This window comes from Trematomus bernacchii, unplaced genomic scaffold (genome assembly GCF_902827165.1).
Source record: "Trematomus bernacchii unplaced genomic scaffold, fTreBer1.1, whole genome shotgun sequence".
NCBI classification, from domain to species: Eukaryota; Metazoa; Chordata; class Actinopteri; order Perciformes; family Nototheniidae; genus Trematomus; species Trematomus bernacchii.
In genome coordinates, this window is record NW_022987803.1 from 12,773,234 (window position 1) to 12,793,829 (window position 20,596).

The 20,596-nt window shown below is 40.6% G+C and overlaps 1 protein-coding gene across 1 annotated transcript in view; it reads right to left on the reverse strand.

Moving 5' to 3' along the window:
* Nucleotides 1–4,995: 4,995 nt before the first annotated feature.
* Nucleotides 4,996–20,596, reverse strand: part of syndig1l (synapse differentiation inducing 1-like) — a 42,761-nt gene continuing 27,160 nt past the window's right edge. The window contains exons 3-4 of the mRNA XM_034150359.1: nt 16,189–16,326; nt 4,996–7,841 (exon numbers count right to left, since the gene is read on the reverse strand). Coding sequence (XP_034006250.1) covers nt 7,683–7,841; nt 16,189–16,326 — 297 coding nt within the window. The 3' untranslated portion in view covers nt 4,996–7,682. The remainder of the gene's footprint in view (nt 7,842–16,188; nt 16,327–20,596) is intronic.

The window sequence follows — 20,596 nt, forward strand, 5'->3', positions numbered from 1 at the left end:
ATCTGAATGGGAGTTTCCTGGAAAGTTACAGATGTACTCTCGGAGAGGTGCGCCGAGTCATGGATGACAGTGTTTTTTCTCTGTGTATGAGGGTTATCAGACAGACCTGCATTATTCACTTGCTCTTCAACAGCATTAACAGCCCCGATATCTGCCCGCATAAAGAAACTGCTGCTGTAAGGTAAAATGAGACAAAGACAGTTGCAAATAAATGCACAATCTCTCTCAAGAGCTCTTTCATGCATCACCCCTTTCCCGAAATTGCCACAAGTTCATTATTGTTACTGACATTTCTGTAATAGAAAAGTCCACTCTCACAATTAACGAGCTTCCACTATTTCCTATGAATCAAACGTCCATGGTAATTGTTTTTATGATGATTAGATTTGTCTATGAGTGCAGTAGTTTTGTGTTTTGCTTACAAAACAAGCACTCATTTGCTTCGATCATAACTGCTGCCAAACTAAATGGTGAATTTGATGGACGTCTCTCAATAGATTGTACATGTTTCCAATTATTTCTCATGAATTACTGACAAACACAGCTCAGTCTCCTAATCAGTGATATTTAGTAGGGACACAATTTCCTTCTCTCCGTCAAGGTTTGCTCATTGAAAGAGATAAGCAGAGTAAATATACTCACAGAGAATATCCAGACTAAAAATAGAGCCTGTAAATGGAGGAAAAGGTACGGCTCCAACAGCATTCAGTATGGAGATGGGAATATGTTTGTACCAAAGGGTTTCTTCATGACTAGAATGCTTTTGTTGATCAATGGCCGTAGCCTGAGGGATTGCTTTGGAAATGGAGCTGAAACAGCCTGGGGCCCGGCTAGTCTTGTCTTCCAAGATGAGAACATTTGGAGATCGTAACATCTGCGTGCCTTTTATTCTTTTATGGTTTGGGGCTTTTGAGACATTCAGTGCCCATTCCTCTAAGCTCCTTTTTCTCCAAATAGTCTTTCATTACAAATTCACAAGGTATGTTAAAAACCAGCACCTGTTCACGGTGCTATTTTTACAAATTGCCTGAGTCGCATAAGCTAAATGAGCCTCTTTGTCTGAGGTTGCAAGCTGTCCAAAAACCTTTGAAATGCCCCAAGCAATTCCATTAAAAAACTAAAATTAGCATTTTGGGAAAAACAAAGGCAGCATCATGAACCACCTCAAACCCAGTAGGTTAACCAAGCATTGATATTAGAACAAATATACTTTTAGCATTTCTGATTTTACAGCTGTGGGAAAATAAGGATTACTAATAAGATTGAACTCAGCTGCAGGAGGCTACTAGCTCACTTTTCATTTTCCTCAGCTTTCTCTTTTGTAAACTTCATAGGGTGCCTTGAAGGCACTTATCTCCCATAACAAACCTCGAAAAGATTTGAGAGGAGTTTGAAACCTCAGGACTATACTCCGTAATATAACCTCAATCGTCTGGTAGGTTGGGAAAACAACAAAGATGCCTGCCAAACAATTCTTATAACATCCGGAATCAAATTCTGTCCTGGATTGCAATTGCTGTTGTATCCAATTGTGTAGACCAAAAAGTTTGACTGCCGTAAAAAAGCGCTATCTAAGAAAAGAGTAAACAAAGTAATCGGGGGACATGTACCATGCAATCATTAATTAAATCACAAATTGTACCAGAGTGTTTAAGCAACCAGTTTGAATGTTGTCAGCCTGTTGAATTGGAGTCATCATTGGTTTTCAGCCTAATAGTTGTGGGTGAGAAGGGGTTTGCAACAGCAATTAGTAGGTTTTGTCATTTATTCACACAGTTAATCACTGAAAGGAGGACATCGCCCAATGTTTAGTTCACTTTCTCTTTACAAATGTAGTTATAAAACCTAATATGTAGTTTGTGTTGCCTAGACCCAAAATAGCTGTTTTGTTTATGTTCAAAACGTTTCTATCAATATACAATGCACTAGCTTTATACGAATATGGGAGTAGTCTCCTCTACATCACCCATAGGTCTCTGAAGAGCCGTTGTGAAGCTCATTGGATGACTCAATTTGACTGCATCTTTCAGTTAGACGCCACGGTCTGACTCCAGGTTGAAAATGGTCATCGTCAAAGAAGTTGGTGCGTACCTGATTGGCGTGGCAGAGAAGAAAACAAGCCCACCTGCCCCTCAAAGAGACTGATGCCCTTTTAGAGCAGCAATAAACTGCACTTTTTGGCACTTCCACATAGTTTTCACTGCCCGGCCACCATGTAGGCTAGTAGGTGCAGTTCAGCTATTCTGAAGTATTACAATGTCAGCGATAACCACTGATAACACCCATTTATTGGGCTGATAACATTTAAAATTGCCGTTGAAGCTGTTCACTCCTTGTCTAATCCACTTGTGAACATTGTAAATGGAGGCTGTAAAGCTCCACTGACAGTTCTTGTCTTGTGTGGGCCAGTGTGAGAGCTTATAAAGTGGAGGTTTCCAGGGTATTGCACCATTATTGAGTGAAATACATGAACCAATACCAAGAAATGCACTTGCAGACGACTACAGTTTAGCATCGTAGCTTACAGTTAGAGACACAAGGAGAGCAAATACAACCAGGCATTTCTCTACCCCGATAATCTCCAGTATGATCCGCTAATGCCGGCAAGAAATGCTTGTTGAAATGATGGAAACTGACTCATCCACATATGAGTGGAACTGGGGGAGTCAGACGCCCGACACGGCTTTTTGGAGTAAAAAACCCTCTGTGTTCTGTAATAATCGAAAGCTTGTGATGACTCTATTTGTAGCTTTAGGCTTTAGCTGTAGGCCCTTTTCCTGAAGATCCTCAAACTACACAAATTATTTTTAAAGAGAGAATATTAAATCCCTCTTGCACAAATCATACAGAACAACCGGATGACAAGCGAAACATTTCCCTCCTCACCTTCTTGTTTGTCGGAAACACAACAGACTTCCTTTGATCTATAGTTCTTATTAATTCACTCTGCCTGTGTGTCTGGTGTTTAGCATAGCCTGTTTAGCATATCCCGGCAAAGGAGGAAAAACTATTGGAGTATGTTCTTTGTGTTGTTTTATATGAAAATGTTTTCACCCCTGATGACTAAGGAAGCATCTCAACATCCTTTATTGTGCTGCAGCGTGTTCACTGACAAAGACATGGGCTTGTGACTCACTCCTTACTCACTCCTGTAATGAGAGCTCTTACCAGCTAGTGCTGCATTCACACCAACCGTTGTTGCATGAACACCCATGTTAAACCACAGTACCTCGGCTCTTACAAAACGATTGGGTTTTTTGCAGGGTTTAGTTCCTGGGATGAGTTTGTGTTATACCCGAGGGGCTACTTCTAACTCAAATGACCTATACCAAAATAGAAGTAGTGTTTCATTGAAAGTATATCCACATAATTGTGGAACCACAGGCTGTTGTCCATCATGGATAACTCCACCCATCCTCTCCACCTGCAGCTGGACAGTCAACGGAGCTCCTTCTCCAACAGACTGCTGCAGCTCCCCTGTCACAAGGACAGATACTGGAAAACATTCCTGCCCACTGCAATAATACTGCACAACAAATCACCTCTGGCTGGGAGAGAACTCTCTGCTCCATAGTTTCTCTAGAAATAAAACCACGTTGTACATTTTACTCATACATAATCTGTTCAATATTTAATACTCCATATTCCATATGTCATATATTTTGAATATATATATATTTGTATATATAATATCTGCATGTATATTTTCTATTTCAACATGTATATTTTCTATTTTATTTTATTTTTCTTTCTATTCTTGTTTATTTTTTAGTTTTGTTTTATTGTAAAATGCCTTGTCTTTTATGCTGCAGTAACAAAAACAATTTCCCAAATTGGGATCAATAAAGTACCATCTTATCTTATCTTATCTTAATTGTGTTAAATGGGCCCTTTTATGCAAATGTCCAGGTTCATATTTGTATTGTGCCTCTACTGTGACATGTTTACGTGCTTTAATGTTCTAAAAGGTCTTTATTATTTATTAGTGATTAATGAATACAATTGAACCAAAATGAAACAATTAGCCGTAAAATAATTGGCTATAAGTTATGAATTAATGGTTGAAATAAATAAAACATAAACAAATGGGTTGAAACAATTTCAATAATAAATACATTATTTAAAAATTGATAGTTTAAAAATTAGGTATGAACAAAAGCTAAGAGACTAACGGTTGAAATAGCAAAAACTAGCATAATGGATAAGCAGTTAAAATAGTAAGATCATAACCCCAAAGATTGTAAAATAGTTAAAGTAATGAACTTCTACTATCTTTCTTAGTATAGTTAGCTTTAAGTAATAAGTACAACTTTTAATACCCAAATGGATGCAGTTTAAATTGTTAAACAATAATAAAAGGAAACGGTTTAAGTAGCTGGCTATAACTATTGAATAAACATTAGAAATATCAGCATAAAGTAACAATAGTAATCTAAAAGTAAACATAAACAGCTGAAGTAGTTTATCCGGTTAAAATCCATGTATTAAAACTATTTGGCTGGCGTTTGAAGAGGTAGTCGGGTTTATCTGATAGAGCTGTCAGGGTACGTCGGATAGAAAAGGTTTGGCACCTCTGTTGTAGATTATACACCACATACCTGATCACCCCTTAATGCTCTGTTACTGCATGAATGTGACTATCAAAATAATATAAAGGCACAGTTTGAAATGTCAGTGTGTTGAGCGGAGTGCGGATCAGCGTTTATGTTCAATGACCATGATGGTGACAGCACACAGGAAGGTGTACTTTACTGCACGCAGCTACTGTATGAGAACACTGCAGCTACACATTTCAGAGCTGCTTCTCTTTTCTCTCTTTTCTGGAAAAACCACCCACACTCCGTGACTCAGTCTGTGTTTGCTTTTCGCTCTAAGGACAACTCGAGCATCTCAAGTACTGGGCCAATTCTCTCAGGTCGTTGAGCGTTTTTTGGGATATAAATCCGATACAGAGCTTCATGTTATATAAAACCACAGAGAAAAATATGTTTTGCTTTTAGGAAAGGACATCCTTCCTTTCTGATTTATTTGTTATTACATTTGAACATGTCTTTATTTGCACTATGTACATGTTGCCTTCACACAGAAAGAAATCCCCGAAACATAATAAAAAAATGTAATCTTCTTTAATTGCTTTAGGGCACGACACAGAGAGAGCACTATCACCCTGGCGTTGAGGAATGCATTCAGCAAATGTCTTTGTTGTGCGGATGTGTACATTTACTCATCACAATGAGAAGGAAATAACAACAGCATTGAAACCCACGTACTGTTGTAACACATTGCACAATACCAGGTTGCCAAAGAAGCCAGATAAAAACACATCATTTTTGAATGATACGCTACATAACACAAAGCATGTTCATCGTTATCAGCAATAAAACCTTCTCCAAGAGATGGAACGGACGGACAGAGTCTTTCAGTATAGTTACAGTGATGGTCATGATGTGTGCGTACATTGGTGTGGAATCAGTAGCTCATCAAAGGGGTCGGAGGTCAAACATTTACATTGTAATAACCAGCTTTTCAGATGAATAGACACTCAATGAGCTGATTCCAAGGGGCCCCGAACGAAATGAATCAGCATTCAGCTTGTCATTATCCGACTGCATCAATGTTTATTCATACACGCAGCCAAAAATAACATTCAAAGAAAAGTCTTGGGAGCCTACCACAGTTTTATTCAAGCAAAGCGTGTTGGAATATTCCCCTCGTGGAGCATACAGGCAATATTCACTCTTCATTAGCACAGCAGCACAGACTTACATGGTTGTTTTCACATGTTCACAGAGGCGAGGATGCCTAAATGGATTGTTTACTTGCAGGGTTTGACAGCAACCAGCGATGCCAAAAGTGGCTTATTAGTGAAATGAATGTGGTTGTGCTATTTTAGGGTTATGCTCCAGAGAATAGACATTCCTTAAAAAAATAAAAGCCATTACAGGGAGATAATTGTGCACCATAAATGTCAGGTATGACTAATGCATGACCTGCGCAGAGAAACTACGTGTATAATGTCTTCTCTGGAGGATTGAACTACCATCTGCCTGAATGTAGGAAATAAAAACACAAACTGAAATCGCTGTTATTAATGAGCCCTTCATACAAAGAAAATCAGTGAAATTGTCTGTCGCGTGTCTGTCTTTAAACCTTTAAACCTGTCTTTAAGAGTAATAGCTCTTGAAATTGCGAAGGAACAAAGTGTCTCGGAGCGTTGTTACTATGAAATGTCCTTCTTATTAATAGCTGCATTGGGGAATGTTGAGCGTTGCACAAAATATGAGCCCCTTTCACCGCCTGATCAATTTTAATTTAGGCTTTTTTTTTATGATGTGACAAAAACAAGTTCTTAATCCAATCAATCATGCGTTGCAGTATACTGCTGGCATAGCTGGAGTCATGCAAAGAATAATTGATCACAGCTAAATTCAAAGCTGTCAGACCGACGCACTCTGTTTATACGCGCAGCCCTGAAGGAAACGCAAGGCCTGCCTTTTAATGACATTATCTACCTGATTTATAACTTCCTGCCCATTGTTAACGGCTGATGTTTCATTTTGCGTTCCCTCACCAGGAGCAGCGTTTTTGGGAGACACTGTGCACCGTTTCCCCCTGAATGTCTGACCATATGGCCACCTCGCATGTGTGCTTTACTTCCAAGGCCATAAATGAACATTCCTTGAAGCGAATTTTCATCAAGGTGCCTCTAGAAAGACAAACAAAAAAAGACAAACATAAAAACAAAGCACATTTGCATGTATGTAGGCAAACCTTATCTGGCATGAACAGCTTTTGTTAGATTTCAGGGTCTTTGTTTGATGGATGGACACCTTCTCAGAGGTTTAGTATAGGCCCGAGGCTCCATTGAGATCCTTGTAACTCATGCCATATTGTTCAATGAGACGCCTCTGATCATGTTTGATCTCTTTTTTTTCCCGCAGGGCTCTTTCTCTGATTGAAATGAGCAGTTCTTTTTTTTTTTCTGAAGTTTCTCTGGAAATTAATCCCTCCTTTGTCACAATTCGAGAAAATGTGAGCAATCTACTGCGGGTCAGTCAGCCAAGTGACCAACACGAACTTGGTACTTCTGAGCCAATGAGGGCAGCTCACGGTCTATTAAAGACAGTCCTGGGTGGTAAACTAAGATGACAGTACACTAGAGAGGCTCTTATTTTTAACTCAAAAAGTCACAACATAAAGTTAGTTTAAGAGCGGTTTGTGTCAATCTTTTAACCCTCCTCAACCTCAATTTTTTGTATTCTTTAAGTGTGCAATGTGATCTTCCAAGTGTTATCTTCTTGATGTGTCTTTAGGAGTCCAGGAAGTTAATAACCAGCCGAAAGAGGATGAAGCCAACAGGGGTTTAAGTTGATGGGATGCAAACTGGACTCCAACATGGAACCATTACTCAAACTGCCACAACGAAAAAAAAATGCTGTCTATCCCCAATTCCCCTTCTTCTCCCCCTCCAGCTTGACCTCTCTCCAGTCACTGTGGCTAATCTTTGCTGACAGAGGGCCTGAAGGGAGAGAAAGACGGAAAGAAGGGAAGGTGGAGGGGGAAAACTGTACATCCCCGAAACAAACTTTTCCTCAAAGTCTGCAGGAGTAACGGCGTTCCCATGAGGGGGGTTATTCTCTTCCATGGTTCCCCGGAGATGTGTTGTAGGGAGGGTGCCACTGCTATATGTGTCCTGGTTTAGAAAGGTAGGCAATGAGAGCAACCACCACCCCCACATACACACCGGTGCCTATAGTGATGGAGAGGGCAGCGAGGAACAAAGCGCGTCTGGAGGCGATGTTGGCCATTGGGAAGTCACCTTTGTTCACTGCCTTGGTGGTCTGGAAAAAGGAGGAAAAAGCAAGAGAAGAAGAAAGTCAGATACAGTTTGGAGGTAGTCAAGAGAAAAGGGTGACCCATTTTTCAAAAAGAGCCATAATTACAGAAGCTGTCTGTTATTTCTGTGCCAGTGCGAGAGAAACATGCAAGTGGAGGATGGGCTTATTGACCGAGCGGCTCGGCGTAACCCAGGAGAGCTCATCACGCTTGGCAGGACTAAAAATGGCAATTAGTGTGAAAATGTTAAGGACTGCAGGTTACGGGAATATCGGCTGCTAGCACTGAATGATAAATGACAAATGAGGAAAATAATGATTTATCATAATTTTTCATTACGGGTAAATGACATTTGACAAAGACCAGAATAGATTAAGTTATGAATGAACATCTTTCAAGTACATTTTGACAGTGCTGCTATTTGTTAGGTCAACAACATTATAAAAGGATTACAAAAGAAAAACCTATGCAAAAAGGTGAAAGCTCAACATTTTAAGGGCTGTTCAAATCAGGTAAAGAACATATATCTCACACAGGCTCCGCCCTCTACTGGACTCTATGGGTACTACTCTCAACCATGCTATGCGAGCATTCACACACTGATTTTGTGTAAACGTAGCCGGCCAATCAGGGCGAGCCTACCTGAATGAATGGGGAACTCCACTGGGGGGGGCGACCTCCTATATCAAGGCATCCGTGACAGTTGCTTCACCCGGAGGTGGTGAAGCAGATCTGGGCAGTTCGGGAAAGCGGAGGTGGCCTGTTCGCCAACCGGCGCAACAGCCACTGTACCCTATGGTTTTCCCTGGCTCGGCAGGACAATCCACCTTTGGGGGTGGACGTGTTTGCACCATTTGAGCCTCTGGAGCTCTCCTCCCTGAAGGCACTATCATTGAAAACAGCACTTACGTTCTCCCCATGCTCCTTAGGGACCCGGAAAACATGGTGCACGGTAAGCCCCATGCAGGGCTGGAGGACTTCCTCACTATTTTCCATGCACACTCTACACGAGGTAAGCGTGTGTGAGTGTGCTCTATCCAGCCAAGTAAGCTGCGGCTCCGACTTCTCCACGGTCTCAACCGGATGAGATGAAGTTGGGGTGCGGTGGCTGTTAACCAAAGGCCGGTCAGGGGCAGTGTGATGGGTCGATGTTGTTGGACGACAGGGCGTTTATCCATCAGGGCTCCACCCACTGTACCCATAGAGTCCAGTAGAGGGCGGAGCCTGTGTGAGATATAACGGGGGGTTACGCATTGTAACCCTAGTTATATAAGCACAGGCGGAGCCCTCTATCTAGGGGCCCTGTCCGCATTCAGGTAGGCTCACCCTGATTGGCCGGCTACGTTTATACAAACTCAGTGTGTGAATGCTCGCATAGCATGGTTGAGAGTAGTACCCATAGAGTCCAGTAGAGGGCCCCGCCTGTGCTTATATAACTAAGGTTACAATACGTAACCCCCCGATTCTTGCTTTGTAGCAAGAGGTTTTTTATTCTTATTTTCCCAGACAACCCCCACGAGCATGACCCAGTTACCATGTATTTAAGGTTATAATGCATTTTTACAACCCACTATAGGCACATATAGATCCTCTGTGTGGTGTTAAACATTTAACAGTTGTTTTACTCTGCCTCACTGCAATATAACACACCTGATAGCTTTCAGTGCAGTCGGGGAAACGTTCTCTGTTAGTTTGTAACAAAAAGTGTCCCCTTTAAAACGTATTGAAGATTTAAAAAACAAATGACATACTGTTGTATGTCAATGCCTTTAACATCCGTGTTTGTCCAAAAAGTCATAAAAAAAAATTCTATATTGATTCTGACTTTTCTACATCCAACTCACAGGTTTATCATTGCTTTGAGAAAAAAGATGATTAATTTACCCCTTTTAGAAGGGAAGATATAGTCATTTGTTCTGGAAATGTCATTTTCTATCCTGAGACCTGACAAACAGGCTTGGGGCTGAACAGGTTAATCATGTTTCCTATTAGATATTTCTATTAAATGGTCCTAATTGGTGTATGAATTATTCAATTATGGCCAAAAACATGTTGACCTTTCACCAGCAAAATCTGATCAGTTCCTCATAGAGTCCAAGTGCTGGTGCAACATTTGAAGAAATTCTCCAAAGGAATCCCAGAGGTAAAGTGTTTTCAGACAACAGTAAAGACATACAAACGGAACCCAAAAACAATATTAGAACGGTAATTACCAAAGCTTTAAATACTTTATTATTTAAGTTAAAACTTAAAATTGCCCTCTGGAGTTTTTCTTGTAAACACACTGCTTTTAGTGTTTAATCCTATTTAAGAGCATTAAATAAAGCATCCCTATTAATGATAAAAAGTAAACCATCCCACTGAGGGCCAGGTTTATTAATTAGCCAGATACGTAGCATCAGCAATTGATGCTAAAAGGGTTATTTTCCTTGTATCATTCCATGCTGTTTGCTAAAAAAGCTGATATGATTAATTTGCTTGAAAACGACAATAATGAACAGTGTTTTCTCTTGAATATCCTGCCCATTGTTGAGTGTTTACACTGCTGCCTGCTGTATTTCCCCTAGCTATCTGGTTATTTGAATGAAATGTCATGCCAGAAGGGAGATGCAGGGAAGAAAGACTTGTGTTTTGATTTGTTGTTTTCATTCACATAGCTGAATAGAGGCCAGTGCCGGGGCAGAAATTACACGCACAGTGGAAATTGTTTCAGAGGCTTTGTGAAGACTTTGAATTGGCTCTTTCGTTTCCCATCTCGATTGTCTTTCCCGAAACTAATTTATGTTCTGTTGAGTCCAAATGCCATTCCATATTAATCTATTATTTTTCTAGTAGATGAGATTCAGTGGTGTCGATGCACAGCCATAATGTATTGTACCGATAACTCAATACATTGGACATTCTATTGTGCTGAATGTATCCCAGAACAGTTTGAAATGTACCGTGTGATTGTGTGAAACGACCTTCATTATTCAGTTGAATTAATTTGAACAATAAGTGTGTGTGAGTGTGATGAAGCAGGCAATAGACCTCCAGTCCTGAGGCCACAGTCGTCTTTTCTAAAAGTCCTATTTGCTCTTGAGGTTAAGAGGGATTGAGACTGCGAGTTAGATGCGGAGTTGATTTCGATTTTGGAAGTGAATAGAAGAATAAACAGGAAAGCACGGCTCGACACAAATCCTTGTTTTGACCTTCAATTTTCCTCGCAAGCCATCAGACTGTGGATAAAAGTAGCTCTTGTGAGATTAGTTTGTAGGATGCCTAATCTTGCTTGTGGTAACAGAATGAGACGCTTGGCGAGAAATCTGGAAAGACTTTGGAAAGGAGCCATTGCTGTTCCTCACTGAGACGAGCCAACTGGTTCAGGTACCTGACCCTGTGGCTCCCTTATTTTGAGTTGTACTGTGAACGAATAACTGAAGGGAGAACCTGCAGTAACACACGCTGGAGAGATTAACAGTTGAATAATATCAAGTCTAGGATTATTTAAACCAATTTGAAATGGTGACAAAAAACTGCTCTTACAGAGGCTACCTTTTTTTATTTATGTGCCAGGTTTCTTTGGTTATTTTTATACATTTGTTTTTTAAATGAATATTTATGCCTTTTCATTTGTACATGTACCTGGAATGGTTTTTAAAATTACTGTATTATTCATAGCCTCTGCTCATTTGCACCGCAGTAATGCATCAGGGCCAAAGCAGCCACACCAGAGAGCAAACTCCCATCTACGCTCTACTTTATGTTCGTCTTTTGTACAATTTTTGGCTAGATTTAAATAAGATTTGACACAAAGTCTGACGTGTTAAGCCTGATAATATTAGAACAATAAGACAGATATGGCACAGGTCTATGGCACATAGGGGTGACGCAATGTCGCACGATAACTGTGATGTTGAAAATATGTAATGTTGATGTCAATGATACACATGATATTATTGTGGTGACCTTCTAGGTGTTTTAGTAATCACACAATTTGGTTTCCTTTTTACACAATTTGTATGCTTTTGCACATGTATGTTTATATTACTCTTAAGCTCCCTACACTCATATTTTGACCAGAGGTCGCGTTAACCGAATATTTTCCACCTATGACAGATTTTTTTTAACAATGACGGAAAAATCTGAAAGCCGTCCGTCATTTTGACGGATTAGAACAAACTCAGAACAGCGCCAAAGTTTCCCCGCAGAGGGGCTCCGGTGTTATGCCGTGTTATGCATGCCCGCCATAAAGGAAATGACAAATTTCCAAACCTAACTTTGCCGAACAGATCATTGAAATGTCTGTGAGTATTTGCTTTACGCTGTGCGCGCTCCCGCGAGGTGCAGTGGGCATGCATGACACGGCGCTAACAGTTCATGAGCGTGCGTCCACCCAGCTTTCAGCGATGGTTGCTAGTAGAGAAAAACACTCCCCCACTGTGAACTGTTTCATTAGTGCCAGGAAGGGTTGAGAGGATAATGCCTAATAGTGTGGGACAAAGACATCCAGATGAGAGCTGGGAAAAAAGACTCTTTAGACAAATGCCTCGAAAGGTCAGAAAGCAAATCTAGACAAAGGACATGTATTCAAGGCAGAGCCACTGGCTTCCATGTCAATACAGTAATTATTGAAACAAAAGTCCCCCACAGCAAGGTCTTTAGGAAGAGCGAATCCTAGAAAAGAGACATAATGTAATGGTGGGCAGTGTAATTGTCGACATCACTGGAAGGAAGCTGAATTGAAGGGCACATGCTTATTATTCGATTTTTCCAGTGAAGCACCAAATTGATTTGTTTTTCTCCACCTAAAAATGAACACATGCTGTGGCTCTTTCCGAGGGATATAACTAAGAATACTATGTGGAAAACATGGCTACTTTCATACATTGTGTAGTAATTGTGTGTGCTCGTGAGCATCAGCTTTGTATAATGTGCCTTACAAGCGTCACTGTGTGGATTTTTTTCCTTGAATCCCCTTGAGAGGAAAGTGGTTAGAAGCATTATGGCTTTATCTCCACAACCTTGACAAAATGATTGAAATGTGGTGTCATGGAGAATAAGATAACATCTCAGACTGAGCTGCATGTAGACTCACGCTGCGACGCGCTCTCGGAAGTCAATTCAGCACCCTTTACAGGTTTTTCTTGCAAATAAACAACACACAAAGCCCTGCTTCTCTCCTTCTCTCTATGCGTTTTGTGCGGTCTCTCTCCAACTCCCCCACACAGACACGCAAGTGAATACTTAAACCCGTTTCGCAATAATTACCCCCTTTCGTTTTCATCCATTATTATGACTTGTAAGCCGAAAGATAACTTCAGGGGAGTCTTATTTGCATAATCGTGAAAGGAATCGCTTCGGCTCCTCAACACTGCAGTCTCCAGCACAGATGTCTCAGAGCCGAGAGAAACATTTATCAGCATCTCAAAACAAAACACTCACCCTATTAGTGGCAATAATTGAAACTCAATTCCGCTTCCCAATCAAATGCTGCAAGCTAATTTCCCCCAGATACCCTCAGTATGGTAGTCATCGTGAGTTGTGTGCGGGCGGTGAATCCTAAAACGGCACTATTTACCATAAAGACGTTACACAGAATTAAGGATGTAGTCTTTGGCAAATAGGATATGAGCATGTTCAAAGCAGCATGTTGGTTTCTGTGTGTTCGCTCATGACCTCGCTCTCCTTGGGAAGCTATGCAGCGGCTCGCTCTGTTTTAAGAGGATTGACCTTCCATTGGGACAAAAACACTATTGATCCACACACTCTATTACAGTCCCTAAGCTGTTTGTTTGTAAGTGACAAAGCTGATGTGCTATCACTTCTAAACTTTTTCTCTCGCCACTTCCTGCTGCCCTTCTCATATCCCATAATGCATCTGGTTACCCTGTAGCAGTGTTGGAAGAAGTACTCGGATCTTTAGTAAAAGTACAAAAGTATTGACATCAAAATATACTTAAGTACCACAAGTAAAAGTACTTGTTACACATTTAGAATGATGTATGTCCAATTACTGGATTATGATTATTGATGCATTAATTGTATATCACATGTTATAGGTAGAGCTTATTTAAATTACTTTGTTGAGTGCTGCTGGATATTTAAACCTTTATTTATATGTCAATGTTTATTTGTTATTTGATTTTTATGTTGTATTACCTTATAAAATGTATCTGTAAAGTAACTAGTTACTAAAGCTGCCAGTTGATAAATGTAGGAAAGGAAAAAGTACAATATTAGCATTTAAAATGTAGTGCAGTAGTCTAACGTAGCATACAATGAAATACTTAAAGTGCAAGTAACTTAAATTATGTTAAAGTTGATTTAAAAAAGGGTCTGAGTCTTTAGGGTACTTAGCCAAGCTGTTTGCAGATAAGGTGTTAAAATGTAGCTTTGCGTTCTTTTAGGCAGATTTCTACTCCTAAAAAAAAGAATGTAATTCATCCTTAAATATGAACTGACTTTGTTGTTCAGTACAGATCGCTTCACACTTTTCTCAGTACAGAAGTCCACTCCGATATACACATCTTCTTCTGCTTAAACCTGACAATCTTCTTGGTCTCAATCCTTCCAGAATGAATTGATTTAGTAACGGGGGCTCCCTGAACGATTGGATATAATGAAGACCAGTGAAGTGGGGTATTGAGCTATAAAATGAAGCGATCCCCGACTCCCACCGTATCTTTTCCTGACAGCTCTTGTGGACAGCACCTTCTAAAGGAGTGAGTTTGGCAGAAAAGCCATCCATCCCTAAACACAGCCATCACTTCCCCATAATTATCCAGAAAGAATCAAATTAGCTCCCGACAAGGTCATTCACTGACCGCCTTAATCTGCCTCGGACTCCTCGCCCCCGCAGATAAGTCAGCTAAATGCTCGAGCTTTTGATAAGAAATTATAGTCAAAGGTAGACCAATTTACTGGAAAGCTTGCCTGTCTCTAGTGCGTGTGTTTACATGTGCTTTAAAACGTGTTCGACTTTGAGGCAGGAAGTCCAGTTGAATCCATTAAACCACCATTATGTGCAGTTTGCTAATGTCAAAAGCTTCATAATGAACAGCGCCGCCTCGTCACACCGTGAGTCACGGTGTGACGAGGCGGCGCAGGTCGCATTCTCAAACCTCACACACTTGTTCTCTTTGGAAATAAATGCCATCTTTTTAATTATGTGGCTTTATGTTTGCGTCAAGAAAATGTCAGTTTACCTGACGTACCAGATGGTTTGTAACAAAGAACCAGTTGGAAAGTGTTTGGGAAGCTTTCAAAAAATGCTTGGCAGGGGACTGGATGACTCATCTGTCAATCAAACTCTTGGCAAAACATGGTGGGAGAAAAGAAAAACATATTTTTTGTATAAAAAAAAAAAGCTTTCGATGCTATTCCTTGCTCTTCAGTACATTTTCTCCGGTCTGATGCTGATAGCTGATTCTGCTAAGGCATCCACGTTGTTTTGAACGAACAGATGCCTGCCTGCGTCCCATCACACATACTGAAACACACCTGTAGCTGCCAGTAGCTCCTCACAGGACGCTGAATGATCAGAATCATTGGTTTCTCGGACCTGAACACATGTCTGTCAATATGGATTTTCTAGTGAGCTCATGATCCACAATTCTCACATGATCTCGTGCAAGGTGAAATATATCTAGCAAGCCATCACTATTTGATATATAACCATTTCATGATTGAAGACCCAAGCGATAAATCTATTTTTTTTTAAACTTAAAGACACGGTTTGATATTTGAGCACCAAAGCATAGTCTACAGTTTGAAACAGTCCTAAAGAATACAAAATACCCGATAAAAAAATTGTTGTTTTTTCTATTGCCTTTTCATTCAACAAATACTTATTTCAAATAGTTAAAACAAGGGTAATTAGTGTGTCTGAGAGACTGACGTTAAAATCGTAGGTTGACCTTTAATTGGATCCATCTTCAATCCCCTCGAAAACACCAATAGTTCAAAGGCCATCTCTTTTCTTAGTAGTTTTAGCAGCTCTTGTTTTTTGGGGTTTGTAGATAAAAGAGCCTTGAAAGTGAGTTATATACTGTTCCTTATGGCGGATTACAGCTTCTTTACAGAGCATCAAGCGAGTGTTAAAGATTGGCCTTGAGGTATTGATGGCTTGCCCAGTTAGAAGCGGCCTTGCGTTGGCAGTTAGGGAGTCAGCTGTCAGTCTATTTTTATGTGAGACGCCTTCCGATATTTGTGATGAATCATACATACTGCTGGGTATTCACATGTATGCTTGTGTGTGTGGGAGGAGGCACAACAACAAACGGATGCTGTGTGTCCTTAAGTATGTGTGAAAAATCACATCTTTATAGTTGTCTGCGATGCATGCATGTGTTCCCATGTGTGTGTCCTCACCCCCTGTGAGAAGTAAAATGCTGCGATTCCCAGGGGCCAGAAACAGCACAGCATGGAGAAGATGGCCAGGCCCAGGTGGTCTCGAGGGGGGACCACTATGAAGTTGTCCTCACTCTCGCTGTCGCTGGAGCAATCCGTCTGTGCAGAAAAACAGCAATTAGATCAAAACACACATCACTTAATGTTGCAATTCATGAGTGGTGAGCAAATGGGTAAACAAATCTGGCATTTAATGTTCAAAAAGTAGTTTGACATTTTGAGTGAAGGGCTTATTTGCATCCGTCCAAGAGTAGATCAAAATGTTGATACCTCTCTTCAAATAGAGATCTTCTCACTTTAGGAGTATTTTCTAACATGTCGACCTATTTTTTTCATCTACAGAAAACACTTTTTTTTCAATTGCAACCAGTTTTAATCCGGGCAGCGTTTACGTTTAGGGTTCTGTTTATTAGTTGTACCGACATTTCAGTAATTTTTCTTTTTTAAATTCTAGTTTGAGTTGAAGACAAATCATTACATTTTGGTCCATCTTTAGTCCTGAATATTTCATATATTTTCTCTCTCGTCAGTTATTTGTTTATCTAGTCTTAGTCCTGTATTAAAACAAACTTTTTTGTCAACAGATTAAATTGAACATTTCATTAAAACTAAATACACAATAGACATTCTAGTCTAAAAACACACAACATAGCAGCTTTGTTATTCAGCGTCCTCCTGGCTGTGCTCATTAGAGATGCCTGCTGCAGGCCAGTTGCTCCCAGCACATAATGAGAGCCATTTCACACTAACCAACATGCAAAAATATGTATTAATAAATCACCAGAACCCGACACGACCAACAAACCGCAAACTCTATGCAAGAAGCATACTGTAACTCTCAGGAATTGAGGACTGTTGTAGCTCTCGCGAAACAAAAGCAGACATTTTGGTAAATTTCTATTTTTTAAACTACAACTCAGGCCCCGGCTCCACGAGGACGAAAACGGGTTGAATCCGCATATTTCTCATGCGTATAGCCCTCTAAGCTCGACGACGCCGTAAGGGAAACGTAGAAACAGACCCCGCAAACGACAACGGGTCCAAAGGTGGATAGATCTGGGAACGGAGCGCTCTGGGGGGTCCAACGGGGCCGTGGAGTCGCCTATACGGTCATTCGTTTTCATAGCCCCGCCTCTCCCCCGCAGGGTTGCTATCGTGCTCCAGTCGCTACTGACCATGCTACAGTTCTTTGTGCAACATCTACAGGAGCTCCTCCTTGAATTCAGATTATTTATCTTTATCTCGATATGGACATAAACGCGAGTGAAGTCTAATCTGACAGGACGGAGACACGCAGCTCCTGCCGCTGTGATGCAGCGGGAGCAAAACACACAGTTCAAGTCAGATCATCACCCTTAGCTATTTTAATTACCTCTCAAACTACCTAAACTAGTTATAAATATGTTCATTTTTACTGTCGGGTCACTCATTACAGGATCAGCTGCTGCATGAGACAGACACTGACGCTGTCAGAAGAGAGGAAAAAGAGACAGGCTCTGTGTATTTGATGATTATATATCATTATATCGTCGTTATTCATTTGTTTTAAAGCTCAATAAATAACAATGAAGACCTTTGACCGGCACTTTTATAATTTTGTCCGGAAGATTTAAACTTTAACACACGCTGACCGGCGAAAAACTCTGCCCGGTTCTGTCGGCCCCCACCGCGGAGAATACACAGAAGTGCAGCCATGACAACCATTCTTCTTCGCTGCTTTTGTGGAGGAAGTTGCTGCTTTTGTGGAGGAAGTTACAGCGCCACGTACAGGTTCGGCATATGTACTGCAGCTTTTCCAGCGTTTGGATGTAAACGGAGCCGTCTCGTGGAGCTTGACACAATCCGGTGTATATTGCGTGGGGACGGAAGGTTTTTTGCGGTTGCATTTGCGTTACTCCGATGCGTTTTGCCGTATTTGTCCTCGTGGAGCCGGGGCCTTAGTTAAGTTGTAGCACGCTCCTTCGACTGGACAGGGCATCCATTTCCTGTGAAGTTTTCAACAAGTCCTCCAACTCATACGACCAAATAGGTTGATTGTTCAGCAGCTTATTACGACCTATAGTCACATTTTAAAGTTTAGCACCTCTAGTGGTCGTGTAAGAAACAACAATTTGCGGCAATTGCAAACTCTCCGGAGGGTAGTTTATTCACAAATAACCCTCTCTGGAAAATCCTAAATTGTAGAATAGATTGGCCATTAAAATGCTTTTTGATTAGATTTCTAGCGAGACGTGTATATTGTACTTTTAGAATCCATGTCCAGTGGATGTGTAGGATCTATAGTTTGATAGATATTACGAAGATTATTTGAGGTCTCGCCAGGAGAACGTGACTAAAGCTTTCTCATTTCTCTAATTTCCCCTCCTCGACTCCCCTCCTACAAAACGAAAACAGTCATTCCGGTCTCGAAGTTTTGATAATCAAACCGTATTCCCCTCACTGTCAAATTATTTCACAGTGATATCTGCCGTACTCATCCACTAAAACACATCAATTTATCCTTGTTAATTACACGACATTAATTGGTTTAAATTGTGTACACTGCTTTTTTGTTTTTCCCATAGATTTTTCACTTTCGATTCTGAGAGACATATTTTTTTTTTCAGAGGTTTTGATAGGCTAAAACATCGAACTACCCATAATCCTCAGCTATCGTTGAAGCTTGGTGATTGGATGTTTTAGCCGCAATGCACGTTGGAATATGGTGTTCAAAGCAAAGCGGATGTTGTAGTCCCAAACGATAACTGAGGATTATGGGTGGTGTAGTGTCTTCGGCCATCCTAAACTCCCAAAAAACTATTTGTTTCTCCGAATCGAAGGTTAAAAACAGAAAAGCATTGTACACAATTTAAACCAATCAATGGTGTGTAATTAACAAGGATAAACTGATGTTTTTTAGTGGATGAGTACGGCAGATATCACTGTAAAATCATTTGACAGTGAGGGGAATACTTCCGGTTTTATTATGAAAACTTCGAGACCGGAAATACTGTTTTCACCCCGTGAGGGGTGACGCCAACTTTACATGGACGCTGTGGGGAAAGACGTAGTATATACACATTCTCCTGGCGAGACCTCAAATCATGTTCATAATATCTATCAAACTGTAGATCCTACACATCCACTGGACGTGGTTTCTAAAAGTACAATATACACTTACGACCACTAGAGGTGCTAAACTTTAAAACGTGACTATAGGTCGTAATAAGCTGCTGAACAATCAACCTATTTTGGTCGTGCTTTGGAGGAGGACAGGCTGGAAGTTTTGTGAAGGTGATCATTGTTGATGTATGTGTGCACACAGACAGTGGATCGAGGCTGTTTCGTTAATAAAACAGTTTTTTCTTTGCACAGGTAGAGATGATTCCTCTTTATAATATTTTATTATAGTTTTGTTATAAGGTCTACTTCCATAAGTTGTGTGCGTGTGTTTATCAGGATTAGAGATGTCCCGATCCGATCACGTGATCGGGGATCGGAGCCGATCACGTGATCTTCAAAAGATCGGAATCGGGAGAAAAAAATCGGGGATCGGGAATTTTTTTTTTTTTTTTTTTTTTTTTTTATAAAATATTTTTATTATTTTATTTAATGTCACAAAACAAAAAGGACCATGTTCACGTCTTAAAGTCATCCTGAGGCCTTAGTTTTGGTTTAAAATTACACAACATCATGTATGTGTTGCTTCTTTTGGGCTTGTTTTCATAGACCTGGTTGCTTATTTCTCTCAAATCTGGCAACAGAGTGGGCGCAGTGTCTAATAGTAGCAGTAAGCTAACAAGAGGCTACGTTCAGCTGGTGCCTCGGGAGTCGGGACAGAGAAAATGTCAGGAGTTTGGAAGTATTATAAAATTGAAAGCGAAGGCAGTGTAACAGCCAGATGCAATGTTTGCAAGGCGGAGGTTCCGCGTGGTGGAAAGAACAGAGCTACGTTCAACACGACCAATCTAATACAAACACCACCAACAACAACACGACGAGTACACAGCGGCCACTCAGGTAACGGCACTGAAACAACCGACACTTTCAGAGACTTTTAAAAGGAAAGAGAAACTGCCCCAGAACAGTGAAAAGGCCAAAAAAATAACAGCCAAGATAGCTGAATTCATCGCGTTGGATGACCAGCCGTTATCTGTTACCTTTTTTTTCTCTTAATGCATTGCATAAAGATCGGATTGGGAAAAATCGGTATCGGCAGATTGTCAAAATCAAATGATCGGAATCGGATCGGGAGCAAAAAAAGGTGATCGGGACATCCCTAATCAGGATGCATCAATTTGACTTTGTATTTTGTTCTGAGTGTGATTTCAGAAGAGGTGATCTTTAAGTCGACTGGGAGAAAAAAGAATCTGCATTTATTGAAAAAGAA